General features: G+C 36.9%; 1 protein-coding gene across 8 annotated transcripts in view; it reads left to right on the forward strand.

Moving 5' to 3' along the window:
* The window catches only part of BANP (BTG3 associated nuclear protein), a 146,349-nt gene that overhangs the window by 14,665 nt on the left and 106,206 nt on the right, over window positions 1-25,478 (forward strand). For all 8 annotated transcript variants that reach the window (XR_014589051.1, XR_014589052.1, XR_014589053.1 and 5 more), the window contains 3 exons: window positions 1,246-1,445; window positions 19,507-19,629; window positions 20,556-20,731. Coding sequence is in view for 5 of the 8 variants with exons in the window: in XM_083851760.1 (XP_083707886.1) it covers window positions 1,246-1,445; window positions 19,507-19,629; window positions 20,556-20,731 (499 nt within the window). In the remaining 3 variants the exon portion in view is untranslated. The remainder of the gene's footprint in view (window positions 1-1,245; window positions 1,446-19,506; window positions 19,630-20,555; window positions 20,732-25,478) is intronic.

Below are 25,478 nucleotides of genomic sequence, written 5' to 3' on the forward strand. Positions count from 1 at the left end.
GGAAATATATCCTTCTTGGAAATGTTTGTGTGTTCATTTTCTGCATAAATTTTAAAATCTGCATAATTGGCTAATCTCCTGGTATAAAATCATTAGCAAAAATTTAATATGCAATATAAAATTTAATCAGAAATAATTCTAGTAGCTTAAAAATCGCTCCATCTTCTTTGATGAAGTGAATAAACTCAACCCTTAGGAATAAATCTGATGTATTGTATGACATTACCCAGTTATTGTAAATAAGTATATTTTAAGTAAATTTAATATATTTTTATTACAATATACAGATATTTTCAGCATGTTTTAAATTATTATTTTAAGCTAATGACGTTCTCCTAAGAGTTGAGCTATATTTGGTTCAGGCTCAGCAGCTCAGGCTCTTCTGTGCTTGCAGAACTTCCCATGCTGCTCCCACTATTGTGTTTTAGTAATGTTTTTGTCTTGGAGCATAAGCGTGTGAGTTGTATTTTACTGCCATGCACGTTAAGCAGCATGTAATTTTGTCTAGAAATTCTGCCATAGAAACTGAAGCTCTGTATTAAGAGAGCAGGGGGGAAGCAGCACTGCAAAGCAGCTCGATGGGGTGTGAATTGTAGTTGAGGGCCACAAGATGGCACAGTTGCTGTTTGTAGAGGAGTATGTGTACCATTACCCTTCAATAGCCTATTTTTCCCAAGGGGAACCAAGTGGAATATGCTTTCTTTAAAACTGCTCAGGAAAACAAAGTTTATTTGCTTTTCTTGATTTGCTGTTCAGGAGAAAACTGAAGCGAGTGGCATTTATTGTCCCTGAAGTGATTAGTGTTGATACAATTCCACTGTAATTATCCAAATGTATCTGTTTGGACAAGGAAAGAAATTCTTATTTAACTTTATCCAGAAGGATGCTTTCATTGATTTATATACTTTTTTTTTTTTTTTAATATATTGAATGAAAGGCGTTGGCATGTGATTTAAAATGATTTTGTGGTGTATGGAATCATAGTAACAAAGTGCTTAGGTGAAAATGTGTTTGGCTTGGATGCTTTTGGCTTCTAAATAAAGATCTGAAAGACTATGAGAATACTAAAATACTCCTGAATGTCATCGGTTCTGTATGTGGCTGAATTTAGTCACTAGGCCCATTGCTAGTTCCTTTAGAATTGTTTTCTAGTCACATTTATCTGGAGCTTCCTTATGTGTATGTTGCTGAAGATAAACGTGTACGTCTTTAAAAGCAGTTTCTCTTGCATTCTCCCCTTTCTAGTCATTCCTGTATTCCATTAATCAGACAATATGCCTGCGACTGGATAGCATTGAGGCGAAGTTGCTGGCACTAGAGGCTACCTGTAAATCACTGGAAGAGAAGTTGGATCTTGTCATGAACAAACAGCACAGCCCCATCCAAGTCCCCATGGTGGCAGGTTCTCCTCTTGGCGCTACGCAGACCTGCAATAAAGTGCGATGGTAAGAAAAGAATAGATTACTCATCAATGTGCTTTTTAAAATAACCTAAATCCTTTTCCCTGGCGTCAAGCTCTGCAGCTTTCTTTATAGCTGTCAGGAACTTGGTGTGCTGCTTATGAGTGTAGAATTAATTTCTCAGAGGTAATTTTTGTACCAGTTTCATGATGTTACTTCTACTTAGAATAAGACCGATCGTGTCACACCGGTCCACGGACAGTTTGCAACTATTTCCACATTTAATTTTGACTTAAACTAGACAGATTCATCCATCTCTGGAAAAGTCACATCATCTGTTTCAGATGGGTTTTGTAGACTTGCTTTACTTTTATTTCTGTGGTTGTTTTGAATTGGTGAGTTCATCATTCTGATTACTTCTCATTTTACTTTTATCAGACAGAAATACAGCAGAGTTTGTTGTATGTGCTTATTTTCTAAAGACTCCTGGTAGAATAGCACCTACGTTTATTTTGGGGTTAGAAGTAGGAGATGGAAAATCTGTTAAATAATCTCATCCACTTTGATGAAAGGGAAGGTTTGACCTGGAGTACCTTTATGAGTTGCCTACTATGGTTCTAAATATCTTAAATACTGATGTGCCTATCGTTTTACCATGGGTATTATTCCAGCCAGAGGAATATGATGATCAAGAGACTTTTTTTGTGTAACGACTTTTCCAACATTCACATTTCTACAGCTAGGAAAAACTTAATACTTTTTAAAATAATGACTTTTTATTTTCCATTACAGCTGTGTAATATTCACAGACAACTTTCACACCATACCATTCTAGTCAAGATACGTGAACTTAATATGCTTTTTGTCTGTTTTTTGATCTTCTGATATTTCATCTCTTGCTCTGAACTTTGTTAATAACTGAAAAATATTTTGTGTATATTTTTGATATGTTTTGCTCAGTGCACTGTTCCAGGTGCACTACTCTACATCTCCATAGAAAAAATTAGTTCCTTTATGTTGTGAGGCACATCCATGTGAGGTAAGAAAACAAATCACAAACAATAGCCTTTTTCTATTATATCACTGTACACTTAACTGCTGCGTGTGTATATATACTTTTTTACTTTCCGTATTGCTATTTGTGTAATAGGTATTCTAAGTTAAAGAATGTATCTCAGCTCATCCTCACATTTTACGATATCTTGCAGTTCGTGCATTTATGAAACAGGATGGAGTATAATCTTGCTACCACAAGAAGTTCAAAGTTGGAGATTTTACATTCAGAGGGAACACTTTGCTCATGCAGTTGTACCTGTTGTATAATGCAGACTACCTGTTACCCCACAATTGAAAGTGATTACTTGTGATGAATAGAGTCTAATTTTCAGAAGTGTACCAAATCTGTATGGAAAAATCTAAAAGGATAAAGAACTCAATGTGGTTCTTGCTCTCTTTTTAAAAGTTCAATCTCTCTTTTATTTTTAGTGTAAATTTGAATAGTCTGCTTGTCGTACTGTAACAGATACCTGCCTAGCTAGGAACAATTCACATTTCTTCATACTTTTCCAATAGAAACTTCTTTTTTAGATGTCCAAATACAGTGTTGATACTCCAGAATTCCTTTATTGGCCTTTTTTCGTATGCTGTTGATGATCATTTTGATCATTGGACATCTTCCTTTTCCCTTCTTCCATTTATTTTTCCTTTAAACAGGTCCCGTGTCTGCATTACCTCATGCTTTTGGAGTTTCCCTATGATATGTGTAAAAGGTCAATTACAGCTAAGTTCTATATCAAAAGATATTAAGTACCTATAATAACTGTTTGGCTCATAGAGCAATGAACTGAAATATTACACAAGAGTTTTCACTAAGCTTTTTGTTCTTGTAGCAGTCTATGGCATATGTGACTCGAAAGAAAACAGGGGTGTATGTGTTTAACTTGCAGGTCTTTTTGGCATTAATAACACTTCAATTTCACAGCGGTGGGATGTTTCACTGAATTCCCTGTCTCTCATTCATTCATAAAAACCTCAAAATCTCTTGTTCATTGTTTCTGATTCGCAACCTATGTGGACTGTTCTACCAACTCTGGGTTGGTTCCTCTTCCCCTTCCATTGCAGATGGCAGTGGAGAGCTGCCAGCCACAGTTAGTGTTTTGGATAATAGATTCTGGATCTGAATAAGATTCTTCAATCCCCATCTCCTTTTTCTGCCACAGTAATACCAGGCTTACCGCTCTAACAAAAACGCTGTAGTTACTTAAGACAGGTCAACCAGATGGCAGTAAAGCAGACTCTTACCTTTTTTCAAAAAATACCTTTAGATTTGTGATCTCTTCCCTTCCGCTCTATAGTGAATTTTGTTTACTTTTTTTTCCTGGTATTTTAGTTGCTTGCATTAATTTGGTGCAGATTCAATATGATCAAAATGTGTTACAGCAGTGCACACAGTAAAGCATGCAAACTGTGCATTATAAATTCATGCAGTTTGATTGCTCTGTTTTATTTGTGCTTTTAAAAGTAAATGAATTTCCTAAGGCTTGTCAGTTTGAAGTATGTGCAGGTCATCAAGTGATGAAAACCAGGACTACTCGGACAGAGGGGCTTTTTTCTGTCTCACCTTGTGGTGTTGTGCAGTTGCAGTGTAACAGGTAAATTCACATCTGAGCACTGATGCCTGCCGTGACTGTGATGTGGAATCTTACGCTGTGTGTGGTGCTGTTGTGGATAGGCTGCTGATGAGATGGAGTTGATAAAGTATCATCTGACCATCCAGTTGTGTTATGGAGGCAGGAGTGTAACTTTGGTAATGGTTGTCAGACTTGCGTTCAATGATAAATGGTCTTTTCTAGAAAACATGTTGACTTACTGGGATAACTTGTACTCTTTTTTGGTGCCAAACTATTGTTTCCAAGCTTTAAAAACTCTTGTTAGGGAAATGAAGCAGAAGTTTTCAAGGAGACTTGTAATAAATCAGGAACCACCCCATGTTTTTAGCTCCCAGGACAGAAGTGCAGTACGTTTTAGCCTTACTCTGCTTTCTGTCTATTACGCACGCGAGGCATGATTTGTGTGGAAATCTTCCAGCATCCTTTTCTGGGTATGTGTACTTTGCAGGTTTGTTGATGTTTCTTGGAAAATTATGAAATGTTGTTTTCAGAAATTACAGTACTGTCTACTGCTCTTGATATTTTGCATCCGTGAAGGTGTACTTATGCTGGACCGTGCTCAATTCCTTTGTTCCTGTTGTTGATGCTGATCTGCTGTTACGGTACTTCGTTATATTCCAGCTAATTGCAGTGCAGGTATGCAGGAAAATAAAGGATACACGGTCCTGTGTTAAGAGTAATTTCTGTGAACAGTTGGGATACGGAGGAACAGCAGGCTAATTTTTAAATCTAGAAAGAGGCTTAAGCTACAGCAAAAACTATCAGAAAACATTTTAAAGGAGGTCATGCAGAACTGGAGATGTGATCTGCTGCATTTCAGTGAGTTACTACATGAAAAGCAGAACTAAATAAGCACAGTTTCTCCACGTTTATTTAGAAGAAAGACCGTCAGAAGGTTTCAAAACACAAATCCTTAGGTTGCACCGAGTTGTGTTAAACCTGGAGCTTGAAAAGAGCCAAGAACAGTAGCAACGTAAGTTAATGAGTCGGTACGGGGAGTAAGTGCCTTGTCCCAGCGATCCCAGCTTTTCCAGCTTCGTGCAGCATTAGTACAGCCCTGCTTCCCCGTCCAGGAAGTGATTGTCTCTCGTCCTCCGTCTGCAACATTTCCTGGCAATACGGCTATTAAAAATATCTAATTACTTTTCTTTATGAGGTACCGCGATGGTCAGAAATTCCAGTAGCTGCTGAAAGCTTCTTCGATAGCACAGCTGGTGCAGTGCCGGCTGCCTGTCAGAATGGCAGCCCCAAATGATAAGTTTGAAACGGAGCATGTGCCCAGGTCCTGAGATTTATAAGTTGATGAACACAGCGTGTGACAGTGCAGCTAAAATCTTTTATCCACATTTTAAAGAAAATATTTCATCTGAAAGACTTCAGTCCAGAAACAGTGTTATTTTTGTCGGCATCTTTCCATTAATCATTTTTCTGCGTGGGTAAGCCCAAGTATAAATGGTTCAGGTTGATCGCTTTAGATAACATAGGAATTTGTTTTGGTTTCACAGAACTCTCCATCATTTGTTTTTCTGGATATTTTCTGCAAATGTTACATTGTGCAATTCTACTGTGTTTTTGACGATTTTTTTTTATAGTTACATAATTGAGAATAACAGTTTTTGAAATTTATTGATTTTGGAGAGGATTTAAATTTTAAATTGGTATTTTCTTCACTATAAAAATGTTTCTGATGAAATATGGAAATTCATATGTAAATAGATTTTCTTTAGTTCCGATATTTTCTTTGAACCTTTGTTATGGTAAAGTTGAAATACAGACCACATACATCTGGTTCTTTACTACATGCATTTGTGGCTAACCGATTAAGGATACTGATCACTAAGCATAGAGATAGAATTTCATATATTTTTGTCTTTAATGGGAACTGGAGAGTTAAATGGAATTGCAGAGTTTAATGCACTCAATATTTGCGCAAGGGCCTGATACGGTATCCTTGGGCACAACTTGCTAATGGGTTGGACGTTCTCTTGTTAAAATAAAGCTGCTTCAGATAGTCCTGACTGCACTTAAATGCAGTGTTGGTAGTTTAAGTCAGCTGGTTCTGGAAAACAGCATTTGTCTTTTTTTGTCTTAAGGTACAAAACAAGGATTTTACATCTCTTTTACAAGACAAGGCTTTTGATGCAGTTGTGTACCAGATGGGATATAAAAAACTTCTTAATTTTTGTAGGTGTAGTTTGTTACCATGTTTGTTTTACGATTAAGATTAATCAACAGAGCATAATAATTTTTGATGAATGGGGTTTGTTCATCCACTCAGCTTGCAGTTCCAGATTTGTATTTCTGGTGTATCGTTGCTTACAAGTGGTTCTGTAGGTGAATAATACAAAACTGAAAAATGAGATGATTTTAAATGAAGTTGTAAAGCAGCATGGGAGTAGGGAGAAAAATTTACAGTATGACATTCGTTTTGAATTTACCAAAAGTATTGTTGCCCCATGCATAGAGCCTTTAGGGGAAAAGGGAAAAAATAATCTATTCAAGGTATAGGTATAAAAAACAAATGCCTGGAATTTTTCTTGTGTGTATATGTTTTTTTTTCTAGGAATTGCAACCCCCTTAACCAACCTAATTTCATACTGTCAGGTGTTGAATAGCTTTTTCATTTTTGTCGCATTTTTATCGTAAGGGTTTTTATTCATTTTAACAAACTGTGCTACTTCTGGCTTTTAAAAAGAATAGTAATTCTTACGTTCTTTTTATTAAATGGTGGCTGTTGAGTCTCTGGGATATGTAGTTAACCTCTCTTCCACATTCTCTTTGGTCAATACTACAACTCATTAGGCAATGTAAACTACTCTGAGTTTAATTTATGGCTATTATTTCATTCCCTTTTTAATTCATTGATAAATAGATTAGCATTATAAACCTCTCGGATTGTTAATATCTTCAAGTAAAGTTAAAAGCTAACTCTCCCTTAATGGAAGTACACTTGCGTCAAGTCCGAAGACACTCAATTTGCAGGAAGGATTTTTTCAGGTTGCCACGATTTGAAACAAAGCATGTATTGAGGGCTATAGTATCCTGAAAAATGTATGGCAGATGGTTTATTTTTCAAGTTACAGGTACATTATTCTGCCTGCCGCGAGCCTGATCTCATGTACTGAACGTAGGCCTGAAAAAATATTTGTCTGGTAGCTTATTCAGCCCCCAAGACAACTCAACAGTCAGCCTGAAAAAAAAAATAAGTAAAATTAAGCCAGGTTTAAAAAAAAAAAAACAAACAACAGTTGTTATTGATAATGTCTTGAAAACACAGTCGGTTATTTGGGGTGGTAATCAGAATGTGTTAGGAGGCTCTCTGGAAAAAGTTTTGGAGTTCATCAGGTCTTCAGAAATTCTTGTCACTTTCTGTAAGCAAGCAGTGTTTACTTATCCTTCAGAATATCTTGTGTTCGAGCCGCTTTCCAGCGGAGTTTTTAGCCCAGGCCTTGAAGTCTGGGAGTGGCTGACAAAAACACAGATGAACTTCTGTCATGGTTTTGGCCTGGACCCTGCGGTATCAATAAATGAACAAACTTTCCCTGCCACTTTCTGTTGTCAGTCAGTGGTACTGTGTGCAAACAAACTTGTTTTAAATTAACGGCTGGAGTGTCATATCTGTAGCTTCAGCCAGTGAGGGTTCTGTTTATAATTAATGGGATTGTGTCATGAAGAGCTGGGGGTGAGCGCGCTGCCCTCGCGTTGAACGGCTTTTGTGCGAGTCCTGCCTGGTCGCGGGGAAGGGGCTGAAGGAAGATGGCACGATTTGTCTGGGACCCGTTGTCGCCATGGTCATCTCAGGTGCACTCCCAGATAGGGAACAAAGTTAACATCAACAATATCTAAAGATCATCATTTAAAAAAAAAATCAAGACTTTAGAGCATATTTATTCTTTAAACTTTAAGATTTTGTTTAGAATCTCGAGTTGTTTTTTTTTTTTTTTTAAGATTGCACATAAATATAAGCAAAATAAGCTTGAAAAAAACATTTTAGACAAAGATGAAGTTTGACTAAGGGCATTAGGACTTGAACTGCCATTCATAATTGCATCGATTGGCTCAAAATGCTGTTACTTTTCCTGCCTTTTGTGGCTTTTGTTTTCAGTTCTACCACCTATTATTGGTTCTATTATTGTTTTGTTTTTTTTTTAATCCCTCACTGCAAAGCCAGGTGATAGAGGGGTTGCTTACACATGCATTTGCGTGTACATAAACACACACACTTGTTTTCAAGTTGAATGCATGAAATGCAGTCTCTGTGGTTTTCTTAAAAGAAGAAAATTAACTACTGCTTCCTTACAATGCCAGCCAATGCTTAGTTGTATTTTAGCCTGGAAGAATTGTTGTGGCTTGAAATTTGTAAAGGGATGGCTGAAAACTCCATATAACTTATGGAGGTATAGTAGACATGTTTATATGAAAACTGCAGTTCTCTCTTATAATCATAAATCCGGATGATAAAACGGAACTAATCAAATAATGGAATTCTACAATTAGATGGCAGCCCATCTTTCCTGACATCTTTTTATCCAGAGCTGCATAGTGTTAGTTTCTTCGTCTGCAGTTTTAACAAAATACTTAAATGTCTGATTCCCTGAAAAATACTAAAATGCTTTCCAAAGTCTCCTAATTTATCAAAAGAACTTGTCAGCCTCAACATCTTTGGATTGATTCTGGTGCTCAGTTGTAATAATACTGATTGACATCTTTTTATTTTACCTGCATTGAAACCTGCATTTCAGGTACAAGTGCATGCTACAAATTCAGTGAACTTCGGTGATTTATTGTAGTTAGGACCAGTACACAATTATATTAAAAATAGTTTTAGAACTCTCATGACTCTGATTTTTATTGCTATTTGCTTTATCTGGTACGATCTACAGCAGCAGTGCTGCAAACAATCATCATTCTTGTTTTGGATGTGTGTGCTAGAGACTTAGCTATTTGGAAATTAAGCTCATCTGGTGGTTGAGTCTGTCTGGAGTTTTGTTACAGACCATTAACAAGTGCTCCAAATTCCATGTATCATTGGTTTGAATGTATCTTATATTTAATCCCTCCACTATTGGGAGTTAAAATTCATGCAGGACTAGGGAGAAGTGGTGTCTTGTATTTAAGAAGTTTGTACAGCAGTGTTCTCATTGGAATTTCACATTCCATTATTGTTGCACTAAGATACTGAGGAGCCAAGTGTTTAGTAATTCGTTGGTGGGATTTGATAAGTTCAGAAACAGTATATAACTTTCAGATAGCCTTTAGGTTGAGAATACAAGGTCAGTTATAGAATTAAACTAACAATTTAATACTAACATTTCAGCTGTGTTTTGGAGAGTTCAATAATTCATGGATGTGTAGGGGATGGAACCTAATCTAGGAAAACTTTTTGAAGTGACCAAGATTTGAACTGTGTTGATTTGTTTTTCCCAGTCCATACGTTAATGGTTTCTGATGAAACTTAATGGTTTCTGATGAAATGTTGTTTGTAATGGTCCAGTGATTCAGATGATAGCTTAGCAAGTAGCGACTGATAATTTTTGTCTGAGAAATAGATGCAAAGTATGTGGACTTTTTTAAATTATGGTGGTGATTAAAATATGCCTATGAAGCTCAAAACAAAAAAAATCTAAGGGTATGATTTTGAATTCTTAAAAAAAAATACAACGATAGCTAAGATTTTCAGCAGTATGCATTTAAGATAAAGGTGATAAAGTTAGGTAATAAACTTTCTTCATGTTTTAGACGAGGGTTTCAATCTTGCAGATGTGTTGCGAGGCTTAGTATTTGACAATTTGCAGTGTTGTCATACCTTAGGCTTCCTGGTTGTTCTTAGCACACGACAGATGTGAAATCCTTTAAACAAGGAGTTTTGAAACATCTGAAATAATTTGTGCGTGTTCTGAGCCACATGTGGGTAAACATTTATTCCCACTTAGCTAATATATAGCAACTTCGTTCTGCATCCCAGACTTCAGTGACTCTGAAATTTATGGCACAAAAACAGAAAATCAGTTGCATGGAGCCCCTTGTGGTGCAATATATCGCTATTCTTAAAAGCAAGCTAAGAAATGAGAGCGCTGAATGCACACAGAATTTGCCCCTTGTGTCAAGACATTTTAGAAATCAACGTCCTTTAATTGTAAGGGTATCCGAGAATGAAAAAGGGAGGCATACATGGAGATCAAAAAGGCTTTGAGTTATTTATATGGATTAGGGGGGACATTTACTAGTGTAATTAACATCTAAGAACATTTAAAACCAATTATAGAAGTATTAAAAGGTAGGTTGCCACCTACACCGTTGCCAAATCCCATAAGGTCGTATTAGATAATTTCTGGGGAGAGCAGAGCATTTACCTTAACTCTGTGGTTCTGTGAACACGGCCAGCTATTGCATTTAAGAAATAAAAGCAGAGAGTACATCAACTGCAGTTTGGTTCAGGACAAATGCCTTCGTACGGCTCATGCTGCTCCTTTTTCTTAAATAAACATTTGAAAAGAATTATTGTTTTTAATGAAAGGGAATAGTCTTTACTTCATGACTGCTGTAAAATGGGTGAAAATGATTATTAGGATTTTATTTAGTGAAGCTCTGTAAATTTTAATGCATTTGACACAGCGCACCGGATTATGGAAGCATACGTTACATACTATACATTTTACGAAGTAATATATCAAAGGTAACAGACAGAAGGGGGCAGAAAAGCCTTATACATTCATGTGGACTCCAGTTTAGAGAGTTGAAATATTTTTCATGTTAGTGTCTGGAGGTGCTTAGGGTTCAAAAATCCAGTTTTAGGAGCACTCTCCCTTGAAACTTTTGCTGTAATTTGGGGTATTTGGTTCCAAGAGCAGAACAAAAAGAATGGATAAAGAGGGGAGCACCTCATCAATTCGTGATTGCAGGGGGCAAATTTCCTTCCTCCTTTGGAAGCACAGAAATTTCATTTCCAAGATGTGATTCAAAGTACTTTGCATCCCTGTTCACACCAGATTAATGTACCGGTAGTGCTATTTTAAAAAGCTGGCAAAAACTACCTGCCTTCTTACTTATGGAAAATGATACATCAGTATAGTTTTAAAAGGAATAACCCACAGTGTTTTTTGGAGAGTCCCTAGTTTTGCTTTAAGCAAGGTGGAAAAGAGCTGTGGATGGATTCAGAGCCTCAGCAGGATGAAACAGCCGTACATCTCGCAAGGTCTCGGTGAGGCTGGTGAGGTGGCAAGGCGCCAGTCTTCCATCTGCCTTACTTGGCAGCAGATGTTATTTAACCGATACATTTCCAAACGTAAAAAACAGTTTGGAATCTGAATGTCTTTCCAAACAGAATTTTTCCTTTCTGGGGAACTGTACATTTTTGCATATCTTTAGCTCAGTCGCTTTGTTCCATATTAAAGGGTGGAGTTTGAGACAGGAAATCTGCTCCTAATATCTTTTAAAATTGTATTATTTATAAAAAGTAAAGAGTGGTGTTTCTTTAACAGCTGTCTAGGGTATATGGGATCTGAAGATTCAGTACCAGCTCTCAGAGTAGCAGCATCCTTGGCCTTTCTATAAAAATGTGTGTAGTGGCAAGTGGATATAACCGGTTGGGTAATTACAGAAAGCAAGAAAACCAGAAATATACGCTGAAAATGATTTTTGAACCGTCTCTCTGTGAGCTGTGTGTTTTAGTTCTGTTTGCAGTAACCTGATGTATTTTTTTTTGCAGTTTCTGATGACTGTCGAGGCTTCACTTACTGTAACTGCTGTCTTGAAACCCAGTTTGTAACGCGCGCGTGTACACACACACGCACGAAGCCAAACAGCATAGTCATGATGCTGAAGACTGAAATTGCCCGTTTAGTGTGTTTATTCTAATGCAGATATTAGAAATTGTAAGACAATTTGGAAAAAGAAATTTAAATGTAGCCATCTGTATAATAATGGATCATACCAGGATAGCTGGAGTTTGATTTTGGATCATAACATCTGCACAATTGTTTGTAGTTTATAAAAGTTTATAAAAAGGTACTTAACAGAGCTTCATTTAACAAATTGGTCTAAATTAGTTTGATTGCACATGCTGGCACTCTCAATGGATGGGCAAGTTTTTGACTCCTCAGGGGTTTCCTTTCTTGCCCTTCTGCACAAAGGACCTTGCTAACACATTTAGCTGCACTTTGTGTTAGTATGGCAGGAGTTTTCTATAATATATATGGATGAGTTATTTTTTTCCTCTTTTCTGCCTGTAGGAATAGAGCCGTTTGATGTTTTGGTTATAAGATGTGTGTTAATTAGTTCTTATTTCATTTTCAGTACTTTGTGCATTTGAAATTGCAGAAAAAATGTGCTTTTTGCTCTCTGTTTCGAACGTACCTAGTACAGGCAGCATCACAGACTAGGTGTGTGTTTACTAAGAAAAAGGAAAATTTTCCTAAAGTATTAAGGCACCACAATCTCCTTTTCATGAGTCTCATTTTTTCGCAAGTCTCATGTTCTGCACATTTTTAACGAACTGTGATAAATTATTGATGTATCTTTGTTATCTTTTGCCAGCCTTTCTACTTCTAATTGGGCATGGAAGGTTACCGAAGAAATTCTGATATTTAGTCAGTGCACTTTGCTTTGGTTTAGAGATTCCTGGAATTATTCTTGATCTTGGGCCAAATTCATGAAGGTATTTGTGTTAAACTGTGCAGATAGCAAAAAGCCTAGCCTGCCTAGTGACGTTTATAAATCCCACTAAGCATATATCTAACACAGAGCTAAAAGCTCTCAGTCTTTCTGCCTTTCGTTGCCTTCTCTTGCTTCTGTGTGGACTGTCAGTTCAGTCTTTGCGTTTGTTTCATGTCGTGTTTTCTAACCAGGTAGTAAATTCTGTTTTAGTACTACGGCTGCAGTAGATCATTTCTTTCACTGTGACTTTGCTGAAGATCAGTCAAGCTCACATACTTTGTTACGGAATACGACTGCTTATTTGCTTAGAGATCACCCGGTTTTGTTTCTCGTTTAATACAATCCCCAGCAGGTTGCATTATCTAGCTGCTGTTCAGGATATAAAGGCTCAAAGAAGGGTAACAGCTGTAAATTTCCTTCTATACGGTCTGAAGAAAAAGATCTTAGCTCTTACGTCTTTGAGTACATTTATCTCTGAAGAGGCTCGTATTAACCTGTTAATTATAAGTCATGACGTGTCCTTTTCCAGTCTGTACTTAAAAGTAGAAGACTAATGCCGTTTCTGGTGACAGTATTTTTCAATCTCAGCTATGTTGGTTGCAAGATGGCCTGGCTGCACTGTTTTTGCTGCTTTTCCTTATCTGCTTAGTCCAAAGATTCTTCAGAGCCCGTCTTTCACTGTGCATTTAATTTTTACAGTCTTTGTTCGGAAAAAGAGAAATTGGTTTAAAAAAAGTGTGAGTTGCTGCTATGTGCATACGGATTGTACGATACCTGTGAAGTACCAAGCTGGGTTTGGAAGTGGTAGGTAGGTTGTTCGGGTCTCTTGTAGCAATGGCTGGCTGTTAGTTAGCTGGTGAGCATGTGGGAATGGATGTTTGCGTTTATGAATAATTAGAGTTGGTCATACAAGTGTGGCTTTTCTCAGAACAGAATAATCCACAACAGATTTTAACAGCTTTTTAAATTGGTTGATGAAATTGGTCTTAAAGCCAGTAATTCATCTTTCAGCCTGTCAGCCAATTCAGAGGCTGTCTCTGTAGGTAGGGTTGAGTACCATAAGCTCTGCAGAGATGTGTTTTGTAACTTGGAAAACGACTAGCTCTTATGTTTGAGCTGGAAATTCATTGCATTAAATCTTAAAATGTTAACAGTATGTTTTAGTAAATGCTCCATTTGCTTTGTCTTTATTATAAATTGATTACAGCCTTCTCGGTTTTCAGATACACAAATCTCTCTCCTGTGATGGTTGGTGTACTTTGGCTTGTGTTTGTATGGGACCTAATCATTAACGCTATCTTTATAATGTCTGCTCTTATGTGATATTCCAGATGCATAGAATCCAAAGATAATTTTGGACGACTGAGCTGTTACTGAAAATGATGGATAATGCTGCTGCTTTTCTGGGAGTTGGCTATGGCTAGGTGACTGGATGGTTTAGGGACATTAAAACTTTAACCATTCAAGTGCCCCCACAGTGTGCTCTATCCTATAGCGGATATCTTACTGTTCTTCATCTTGGTGAATGATGGAGTTGTTGGCTCTCTTCTAGGACATTAGGAGCTGCATTCCTTTTTTTTGGTGTAAATCCAATGTAATTTTGTGTATGCTTTGCTGCTTTCTGTTTTTTTCTTCTTTTTTTTCATTTATACCATACTGTAAATTAATAAGTCAGTTTTCTCATTCCTATTTGGGTAGAGAGTCGTAACTGTATGTGGAGAAAGCAAAGGCAACAGGTGGAAGAGGAAGGACCATTGCAACATTATCTTCCTAAATGGCGATGAAAAGATCCAGGGTGGGTGTTCTCGATGAACGCAAGTGTTAGTAAGAGAGAAAAAAACAAACAAACAGAACAGGGCAGTCTCCAGCAGTAAAATGGAAAATATTAGTGTTCAAGGTCTCTTTCCCAGACTTGCTTTCCTTAAGGCTGTGTTCAGAACAAGCAGTTTGCCAGCAGTAACTCCACCTTCCGCATTCCTCATCTCCTTTCCTTCTGCATCTCCTTTTAATATATACGCTAGAGGAAGGTGAGAATTACACCCTCGTGAGCCTTGCCTTACAGATACGCAGAGCACACGGTGTGGGTGTTGGAGTGCCTGCAGAGCATTTATATATGGACAGACAGGAAAGAGCAGTTCAGGAGGATGTGGCTAGTTGAATGTCCATAAGCTGAGCTCTGTCTCCAAGGTCGTCTTTACCTGTTTGCAGATGTTCACATCCTCAAAGGAGACTCAGAAATGGTCTGAGGAGAGAACTCTCCTCTTTCTTTTCTTTAACTGCCTGAGGACTGCTATAAATACTCTGTTAACTGGCTATATTAGTGTGTGCAGAGATACAAGAAGAGTAACTTCTTGTCTGAGAAATTCAGTGTGTTTTTCCGAAACTCATTTACATCCATTTGGAGAAGCCCTTTTTATCTTGTACCTCGTGGAACATAGAAACGCCAATTAGTTCCTTCTGGTTTATTTTTCTCTCCTCCCAAATGAAAGCCTTGACTGGGAAGAGGAGCAGATCGTCATCTTGGTATTGCTGCAAGTTCTTTTATGTCATTGGCTGTGCTCTATGTGATTGATGGGTTATTGGCAATAAAAATGCCAAGAGTTAAGACTAATGATCATATCTGACTCACGCGTTTTTTCCATATTGAGAATTACCTTTGGCAGGAATGCTCTTATACAAAAGATTGAAAGTTCTTTTATATTAAAAAAAATAAAAGCCAGAGGTTAAATATACACACTTGAAAATCATTATCTGGCATATATATTCTTTTAGGAATATTTTCTCCAGTAATTGGACAGATTATTTAATGGCATTTAAAAAAAATCCCCAAATATAAATCTATCTTCAAGTATCATGCCTTTTTAAAGTTTTTACCAAGTTGTGTCCAAGAAGAGTCTCTCCAAGTTCTAATGCTTATGGGGAAAGGAATATGTGAACATAAATGGAAACTACTGAAGCCTATGCAACAACACTGGGTTTCTGAAGCACTCCGTGTGACCCCTTTTAATATTTTCTTTCCATCATCTTCATGAATATAGTACTGGCAGTGCTGATAGAAAGAATTGCTTCATTTGGGATCGGGTTGAGTATCAGAAGCTGTCCTCCCCCTTCTCCATGATTTTCGTTATCTGTGTTTTAGTGCATAAGTAATGATTACAGTTGATTTATCTTCAGTATGGGGTCTGAAAAAATAAATTAGAGTAATCCAATATGAGGATACATTAGGCTGTAATAAGTTCTAATGATTTCCTCTGCTGGATTGTTTAAGGTTGGCCCAGGGTTTTGACTTAACATAGAACTCCTTGTTTAAAGCCGTGTATGTTCAGCAGATTTCTTGTTGCTGTCTCTTTAAAATAAACAAATCTGAAAACAGAGAATAGAAAACCTAACAGGAAAATTACTGGGAAGCACATTCCCGTATCTGCAGGGAATCTTGTGGATATTCATTTTGCCTGTGTAGGAACTGGAGTCTAAGGAGTACTGTGAAATTCTCCTTTTTGCAAGCATAATGGCCCCCTTTTTGTATTGGTCCCAACTGTTACTTTCTTTTTCTTCCAGAGAAGTAGCTGCTCGAGTTTCACAGCATCAGCTCTGAAAAATTTCGGCCTCATGATGCCTCATTGCCAGAACTGGTCAGCAGCTTCTGCAGCCCTTCTTGTTGTGTGCAGAACGTGGACCAGAAATATGGTTCCTCGGTTAACACTTAGGATCTGAACGAAAAGGCTGCTGCGTCCTCCTTGTGCATGCTCCTGGAGGAAGCATCATTTTTCAGAATTAAGCATTAAACATAAGAAATTAATTCTCCTTTAGGATCAAAATGGAATCGATTGTTTTTTTTTTTTTTTTTTTTTTACTAGAGCCTGTGTGGTAGTAGATACAGAGCACAGGAGATGTTTTATCCACCCCCTAATGATTCCTGGTAATAGACAAGAAACTTCATTCAGTTATTTTGAAACCAGATGTAGAGTTCCTACTCAGGTTAATCCCTGAGAAAGATTAGTTAGTGCTTATAGATGTATTGTGCTGTGTTGAACATCTCCAAATGGATGTTTATTTTAGCTATTCTCTACCACTGTGCTTTGTGTGACTCAGTTCTCTCTCCAAACTGGTTTATGGATTCTCCGAATCCTTACAACTTGTTCGTTTCTGTTCGTTTCCAAATGTAAAACAATTGATGGACAAGTTGGCAGTTGCTGCGTCCTGTTACAGAGATTTTCCTTGTGTTTGTGGTGTGTTTTTGCCTTTGTGCTGTTTAGCCAGGAAAATAAGTGTCAGTAAAATGGTATGTTTTGTTAGTGGCTCCTCCCCAAACAACTGTGGTGGTGGGTTTGTACTCTCAATCGATTCTACTAACTAGGAAAGGTTAATGCTTAGAGGGGAGCCGGTGTCTTCGTGGATGTTTTTCTCTTCAAATTTACCCCTAAAACAAAAAAAAGTTTATGAATTCAAGCAAGCAAGCTTGAAACATACATTGATGCATTGAAGAGCTGATAAATCTGTGCTGGTGGTTTATAGTAAAGTATTTCCTCATTCTGAATTAGTCTAAATTAGCTATATGCCATCTGGCTTAACTCTCCAGATTGTCTTCCTTAAAAAATGAATGCTATGTTAAAAAAAAACAACAACAATGAAACAACAACAAGAAAAACACCTTTTTCTTATTTTAATGTCAATTTTAAGTGCTAAGATTTTTTTTCCAAATATAAACTTAATGTGAACAAAAGCTGAGGGAGTTTGTAAATGGAATTTTATTGAATTTATTTCTACAGCTGCAATTAATTATTCAGTGTGCTCATTAAAAACGAGCTTTGGTAAGTGACATTTTGAAAAGGCACTCAGAAACGATTGGGAGAAAGATGGTGATAAAGAACAATGTCTAAAAGGAGGTATAAAATTTTTGAACATTTTAAACTGGCCTGTAAAAACTTTAAGTTATTCGGGCAATTTGGGAAATGTAATGAGAACATGGATTGCTGCTAGACTGGGGGAACTGCCAACACTGCCACGTATTGGTATTTTATCAAGTATTTGGTGCATTTCTTTCTTAAAATGTTTGGTGCTGATACTGGTAAAGTAGATAGAAGTTGCCTTTTTTTTTTTTTTTTTTAAGTACGAGAATTTAGTCTCTAGTAATGTACATATTTTCTCGTAATAAGAAATCATGTTGAAAGGTGACTATTAAAGCATCATAAACCCTTATACTGCAGATAGCAACTAAAATAAACCAAAAAAACCCCAACCAATTTATTGCTTAAGAATTTGAACTTCACATACACATGAAAAGCTATAGTACACTCTGTACTTGTCCATGATTAGACAAACATCTTCCAGAGCTTCATGAGGTTTGCAGTCCAACAGATCATTGGCACTCCGTAAGGAATCCCATTTGTTACTAGCAACAGATAGAATTTCTGGAAGAGGGGAGCAGAGCAGTAAGGCCCTTGGACTTCTTGTATCCATAAAAACCATGGTTAGCCATTTTAGCTGAGCCAAAGCTGAGATCCATTAATTGTTAGCTCTTATGACAGTTTCTTTTCTGTGGGTCCTTAGTGATGGATATTGTAGCTCTTAGTCTTACGTAGACCCATGAATATTCATGCAAGCAGGCGCTCTGTTGCAGCTGAAATAAACAGAGTTGCTGTCATCAGATTTGTTCAATTTGTCTTTCGTATTTGCGTTTTGACAATTAGCCAAGGAATACAGTTAAGAAAAATAAATGCCCATCGATTCTGTTTGAGATGTTGGACCAGCAAAAACACTAGCGGACTATTTACTGTGTGAAGCAAAGAGAAAGAAGAAAGCTGCCTCTGTCACTAAAATGCAAATTTTTGTTCTAAGTTCTTTCTCTCCGTAAGTTTACCATGACCACAGTAAAAACAGTCTTAAATATCAAAACGATGTCTTAGAGTAGTGGTGTGGGAATAATAGTGGTAATCCCTGCAACCAAATTAAACGGTAAACTGCACGCTGAAGACAATTATTTACTTTGTATTTACTTTTTTTTATATTGTAGGCTTACTGCTCTTTCTGCGTACAACACTTCTCTGGTTATTTTATTTTGCATTGTCATCACGTGTGATAGGGAAGGCATTTTGGTTTCTCCCTGCTTCACACACTAACTGCTTTTCTGTTGTTTGTTTTAGATTTTTTTCTTTTGTATGTGAAATGCACACAAGAAATATTTAGTCTTGTTATTATTTAAAATTACAGTCTGTCCTTGTTCTACTCTGATGCCCCCAGTGCCACCCTCCCTTCCAAGCCTCCCAAGGCCCCCAGCCCTGGCAAACAATACTGCTTTTACACTAAGCTCGTTATCTGATTATGCAATAAATACTTTCACATTTTTTCTAGGAATTATCCCACTAAAAATGCTGCATTACTGTGTAAGTTGGCTTTAGTATATGTAAAAATGCTCACTTTCAGACTTTTCAAAAGAAGAATTTGGTGCCTCTTTGAAGCTGTGGTTTGAAGCCTTCCTCCTGTGTATCTCGAGTTGATGAATTCTTTATCACTTTTCCAGGGGTCATGGACTTTTTATAATTCCATTGAAGCTGTCCGTCCTCTGAAAGAATTATGAGTACTTAAAGTGATACAGATGTCAAATGCGATGGATTACCAGCTTTAGCATTTGATACATAACCACGGTGCTGGGAGAAAAACAGAGACTGCCTCTAAACCTTGTTCTTTAAGTAGGCTATGTGAACAATAAGACTGTGTTAATGTATTATTTAAAAGGTTTTCTCCTTTACATTCCATTTTCCTCTCTGATTTTTGTCTTGTAGTGTTGTCCCCCAGACCACGGTAATACTGAACAACGACCGGCAGAATTCAATTGTAGCCAAGATGGTCGGGCAGGAAGAGCCATTGAGCAGAGCAACGGATTCTCTGGACAATATCCTTAGCAAGTTAGTATCATAGGTTGGAAAAGACCTCCAAGATCATCAAGTCCAACCATTAACCTAGCCCTGCCAAGTCTTGTGGGTGAGGTGGTTGTAGAGAGTGATAAGGTCTCCTCTGAGCTTCCTTTTCTCTAGGCTAAATAACTCCATTTCCCTCTACTGCTCTTCGTAGGGAGGAGTTATGGGAATTCCCTCCCTTCACTCCCTCCTTTGACAGATCAGTAGCAGCCTGCAGCAATTCCAAGGGAAAATGAGGAATGTTTTAAGCAATGGTGGTGGTGGAAATAGAATAAATTCAGGTTCTAACTGAATGCATCCCGCTGACAGTGCTGCCTGGGGAGACCCCGTATCAGCAGTAAAGATACAGAGCAATGCTTCACTGTTGATGTGCAGAGAACGTTTTGGAGGATCTGGGATTAGTTCAGTGTTAGTTAAGAGCTGACAACTGAAAGAGTGCCTATAGCTACATATTTTTTTACATGGACGCATAATCACTTGAGGATGTGCCAATATCAGTTTCTAACCAACTGAATAAAGAATGCACAGCAGCTGAGTGAGGCTTGTTAAATTTTGTACTATCTAAAGGAAATTTTAAATTAAGTGGAACTGGAGATTCTGGTTAGACAATTTTCTTAAATAATGTTTGTTTTAACTATTGGATTAACTTTTGCACACGGGGCTGGGACAATTTGCATCAATTTGCATCAATTTCTGTTGATGGTGCACCTAAAACTTTTTTTCTGTTATTTTCCTTCAATTTTATTTTTTTGTATAGGCCATAGTTATAAACAGGAGAAGGCTTGCTAAAGGAATACTCTTTTATAATACAAGTAATTTTGTCAGATAGTGTTTTTAATTCCCTTATAATGATTTTTTTCCTGATCAAGGATTATGTTTTCCCGAACTCACATACTTTTTTTTTTTTTCCATAGTGCTGTTCCTGGACGCAGGCAGAACACAATAGTGGTGAAAGTCCCAGGGCACGATGACAGTCACAATGAAGACGGAGAAAGTGGCTCTGAGGCCAGTGACTCAGTTTCCAACAGTGGACAATTAGGAAGCCAAAGTATCGGGAACAATGTGACCCTTATTACACTGAACTCTGAAGGTATGCTAATCTAAGTATAAGGCTACTTGAGCAAAGTCAGTGTGGTGGGGGAACGAACTAAGATTCAACTGGGAGCTTCAGAGATTGCATCACAAATCCAACCTTGCATTGGTAGGCAGTACAACAAGCATCAGATAGGACTGACTAATAAACTGAATTAATATATATATATTTATATATATTTATACCAGCTTTATAGGCAGAATAGTTAATTAAAATCACTTGTAAAATTAAAATAAGTTTGCCTCACTATAACAGCATAGCTTTGTATTTTAAACCCTTCTAATTAAGACATGAAGCCTTGTAGGATTTCCTATCACCATGTTGTTACAGAAAAACAAATGCCTTCTCTGGGAAATAGTACCTACTAGTCCATCTGCTCCTGTAACTTGTAATACAAGTCCACTCTTATAATTCTTACTAATGTAAAGCAGTTATTTTAGCAACTGTAAACAATATTTATAAGGAAATTCATATGAATACTCAACAGGATAGTGTGTAGTATCCGTTTTTTTCTGAAAGTTCTACTTTAGGACTTCGGGCACAGAAATCACATTTAGTGAAATCTAAAAAATTTAGATTAGCCTTATAAAGATATTTCCTTATATGTGGTTGGAAATACTGAAATGAATGTTACTTGGTATGTTTCAGTCACAAACAAGATGGGATAAGAGACGCTGAATTTTAGATGAAAATAACTTACGATAAATTGTTTTACAATGAATTTGAACATATCACATGAAGAAATTTATTCTGTGCTTTCTGCAATCAGATGGATTTAGTCTAAATTATCTGCTTCATAGGCTTAGGGAATAGTTGGAAGTTCTCTGTGGTCAAGTTTTGATCGATGTCTGATAACTGGGAAATCCTAAAATGTTCATTTTTACAAGCTGTCTTCTAGTTACCTATTTTCTCCCAAATTGTTGAAACCAGTGTGGGGAAGGTGAGAGTTGTACTGGTCAAGTGGAAGCAGCAGTCAGAAGACATTACTAGCAATATTTTTGGCTCTTTGACCCTCTTTGTTTTGTCTATTTTGTCTAACTATTCCTTGCATTGTTCCTTAGTTTGTGGAATGTAAATTCAGAACACTCTGGTTATAGGAGCTGGCTGCAAGGCATGCTCACTGAGATCTTCGGAAATAGCTGTTGCTTTCTGTGCTTGAGTGCCAGTAATGGGACCAGTAAAGCACATTATATATTTCTTTGGAGAAGGCAGAGAGAAGGATGAATAAGTAGGTTTTCAAATTTTTTATTTTTTATTTTTTGGTGCTTTAATATGACTGATAGGGAGGATGAATAGCACAAATATAAATGATGAAATTATTATGGTGCAGATGCTGCTCAAGGTAATGCAAATTATTATCCTGTATTATTTTAATGGAAATTGAAGTAAGTATTTATCAAGATTTCTGTTTTCCTGGAAATGTACTTTGTGAAATTTTAATGAAATCTGATGGATTTCTGAGAGAAGTCTGATACTCACAGCAACATCGGAATATGCTGTATTTGTAACACTATAAAGCATACGTATAGCTCAGTATATAGCAGAACTGTTCTTTAAGGTTTATTTTTGTAGCTTTAAAGCTGTGTGAGGTTGAAAACCGTATGCTTCTAGAGAGGGAAAATACTTTGCAACTTTCACGTGGATAATCATACTTGATCTACACTGCCTGTGTTGACTTAGATTTAAAATCAGGAAAATTTGAGGAATGTTCACGTAATTTTATTCAGCAAATGAATATCCCAAGTGGAAACTGAGTGTTCTTGGTACCTTCATTCCCAAATGGCAGGTCTCTTATATGAAATGTACTCTTTGTGGAGTCTGTTAATATTTCATACAGCTCTGCGTCAGCTATGTCAGGAGCAAAGTTTCTAACATTAGGAGGGTATTTGTTTTATAATGCCCTTTTTGACTTGGTTGTTTGGCACAGATTTGCACAGACAAATGTGATGTTAGCGTTTTATACGATTGTTGTATATGTAAATTTTGCAGAAACAGCTAATCCATTAAAGTCTTCAGATCTGATTTTTCTTCAGACCTTTAGAACAGTCATCCATTAGAAATCTCTCTGAGATTGATGAATGCTTTGAGAAATCAGATTAGTAATCCCCCACACTTACCTCTTCTTGCCCTCGCGAAGATGAGAGAGGACCGCTTGCACAGAAGGAATGCTAAGCAAACTAGTCTGCAGTATGTCACAAATTAAATTATTAATAAAGGAAGTGATGAAGAATAATAGGTCTGTTGTGCAGACTTGTTTTCTTCAGCAGTAAAAGGCAAAAGTTACAGCACCCATCAGTTTGCTTTCGTTGTCTGGGAAAGAATTCTGAATGCCTTTGGGTTGCTCAAAGGAATCTCAATTGGCCCTAAAATACGAGGGGATGAGAACAGCGTACTTCAGCCCTTTTTTCAGTACGAATCCCACTTGTTGTCTTGTGTCTAGAAAGCAAAACGAAGCCATATGTATAGAGTGTCTTTAGCTGACCTTGAACATGGAATTAACCTGTGGGTATTTTCAGAATTTAGTTAATAGATTTATATAAACGCATCATTTGCTCTCTGCTGGCTCTTTTCAAAAAGCATTTAATCTCGTTTGGTAGTTTAGAAAATCTTATTTTTTCAGGAATAGAAAGGCAATATAACTAATTAATGCAGAAGCATGGGGCCCAATTCTTGGTGTTGTTCCGACGTTTCTTAGAAGTCTTTTGTGTAATAGCCATTTTCTAAATACATGAACATCTCTGCTTTAGCATAAACGTTTTCTGGAGGAAAAAATAAAACCAAATATGAGTTATAGCATGACACATCAAACTTCTAAACAAAATACTTTACTGTGCAAGTATCTTCTAACAACTTGGACAGAGGTTGGCTTTCTGAAAAGACTTCATAGATGAAAACAATGTAAATAGCGAAAACGATCATTTTCATTCTATGTTTCCTGAGGTACTGTAAGGTTTTTCTTCAATCTGGAGGAAACCTGTGTTTAAAAATTTAGGGAAGTTTTCTTGTTCATTGTTCTAACTTTTTGTTCCCAGCATGGATTAAACATCTTTCTCGTTTAATGGAATAAGAAACAAACATGTATCACTAAGATTTGTTTCAAGGAACTGTCAACAACTGATGGATGTGTATTTTGCTCTTTTTGAAAGTGCGGTGAATTTTGACATGAATGTGTTTTCACTGTAGTTTTTGATACAGCTTATTCACAGTTTAAACAAAGTTGTGCTATTTGTATCTTGAGTTTTCTAATTAGGCTTAAAAACAATGAGCAACTGATTAATGAAGAACATTTTAAAAACATTATCATTTGGGCTTTGTGTCTCCGCGCATGCTGCTTTTGTAATCAGCTGTTGTAGGTCTTAAGGAACTGTTTAAAAAAAAAACACAAACACGTTTGTCCATTTGTGTTTATAATCATTTAGTTGTGTGTGTTAAATAGTTTATCCATCTGTTTTCCTGTGATTGGAATGGAGGTGATGCTTCTCAGGCAGGCCAAATTGTGTGACTTAGGCCATAGGCACCCTCCAATTTACTATGAATTATGAAAAGTGAAAATAGAGGAAGTGATTTCATTAAGTTCATTGACGAAGTTTTGGAGTGGGAGAGCCATTAACTTTTATACACTGAACATGCTGACTTTTTTTTTTTGAATGCTTGGATGGGAATTTGTCGTGTGACTTAATGATGTGGTGACACTGTTTTCCTATTTGCCTCTTCAGTTTTCAGATGTTGTACTTCCTACATATTGAGGGTGGTGAATAGAAGGAAAAGTTCAAACTGTTTGTTACTTTGAGAGAGACAATTTTTCTGTGCTTTCTAGAATTCTTGTCCATTTATAAAGGTTTATAGAGACTCTGAATTGGATTTCACCAACCTAAAATGCTACAGCTGATATTTCGTGTTCTTACATAGAACTTACATTGTGAATAGATACTTTAGGTCTTCGTATTTCTTGAAGGTATCAGTCTTGGTGATTACGTGGTAAGTAGGGCCTCGTGTATAGTCTCTCTTCATGAACACTTTGGTTCCAATAGTGTTGCGTTCTTCTGGATTTTTGTCTTCTACCACAGAAACTAATACCAAGAAGAACATTAGATCCACAGTAGTTTTAAATTACAGAAGTTTTAAACCTCTGATATTAAGTACCTGTATTATTTTCTGATTTTAATGAATTTTCTAGTACTGGTATGTGGCAGTAATCCTGTCACGGGTTGGTTTTCAGTTGACTAAGCTATAACCTGGCAGCCATGTGCACTTTCATACTCACCACAAATCTGTTAAAAAATATTCTGACATTCTCAAATATATTTGTCTGAAGTTTTTAACTGCAGACTGTTAACATTAGGTGAAGAAAAGCAAGATAGAGTAAGTATGAGCAAGTAAGCTTTGTCAAGAATGGAGAGTAGGTTTTTCAAATGATCAACACTTAAATGGAACCTTTCATGTTCTTTAATAGGTAACATCTGAGGTGGAAATAACAGTTGCTTTTCTAAAGTTCTAGTTACCGCCTGTCTTACTTACCATACCGCCTCCTCTCTGGCCTTATATTCAGAAAGCTGTTACAAATATGATTTTCCAAACTTGTCATTTTAACCCCGACATCATCTGTGCCGCTCCGTGGCACTCTAGTTATGAAGGAGGGCCTTGTTTTGCCATCTCCCAGTCACGGTGTAGGGTTACTCTCACTTGCTCAATTGTAGATGACAGACTGTTCTCACAATGTTCTTACAAAGACTGTGTTTTCTTC

Source organism: Anser anser, assembly GCF_964211835.1.
Source record: "Anser anser genome assembly, chromosome: 11".
NCBI lineage: Eukaryota > Metazoa > Chordata > Aves > Anseriformes > Anatidae > Anser > Anser anser.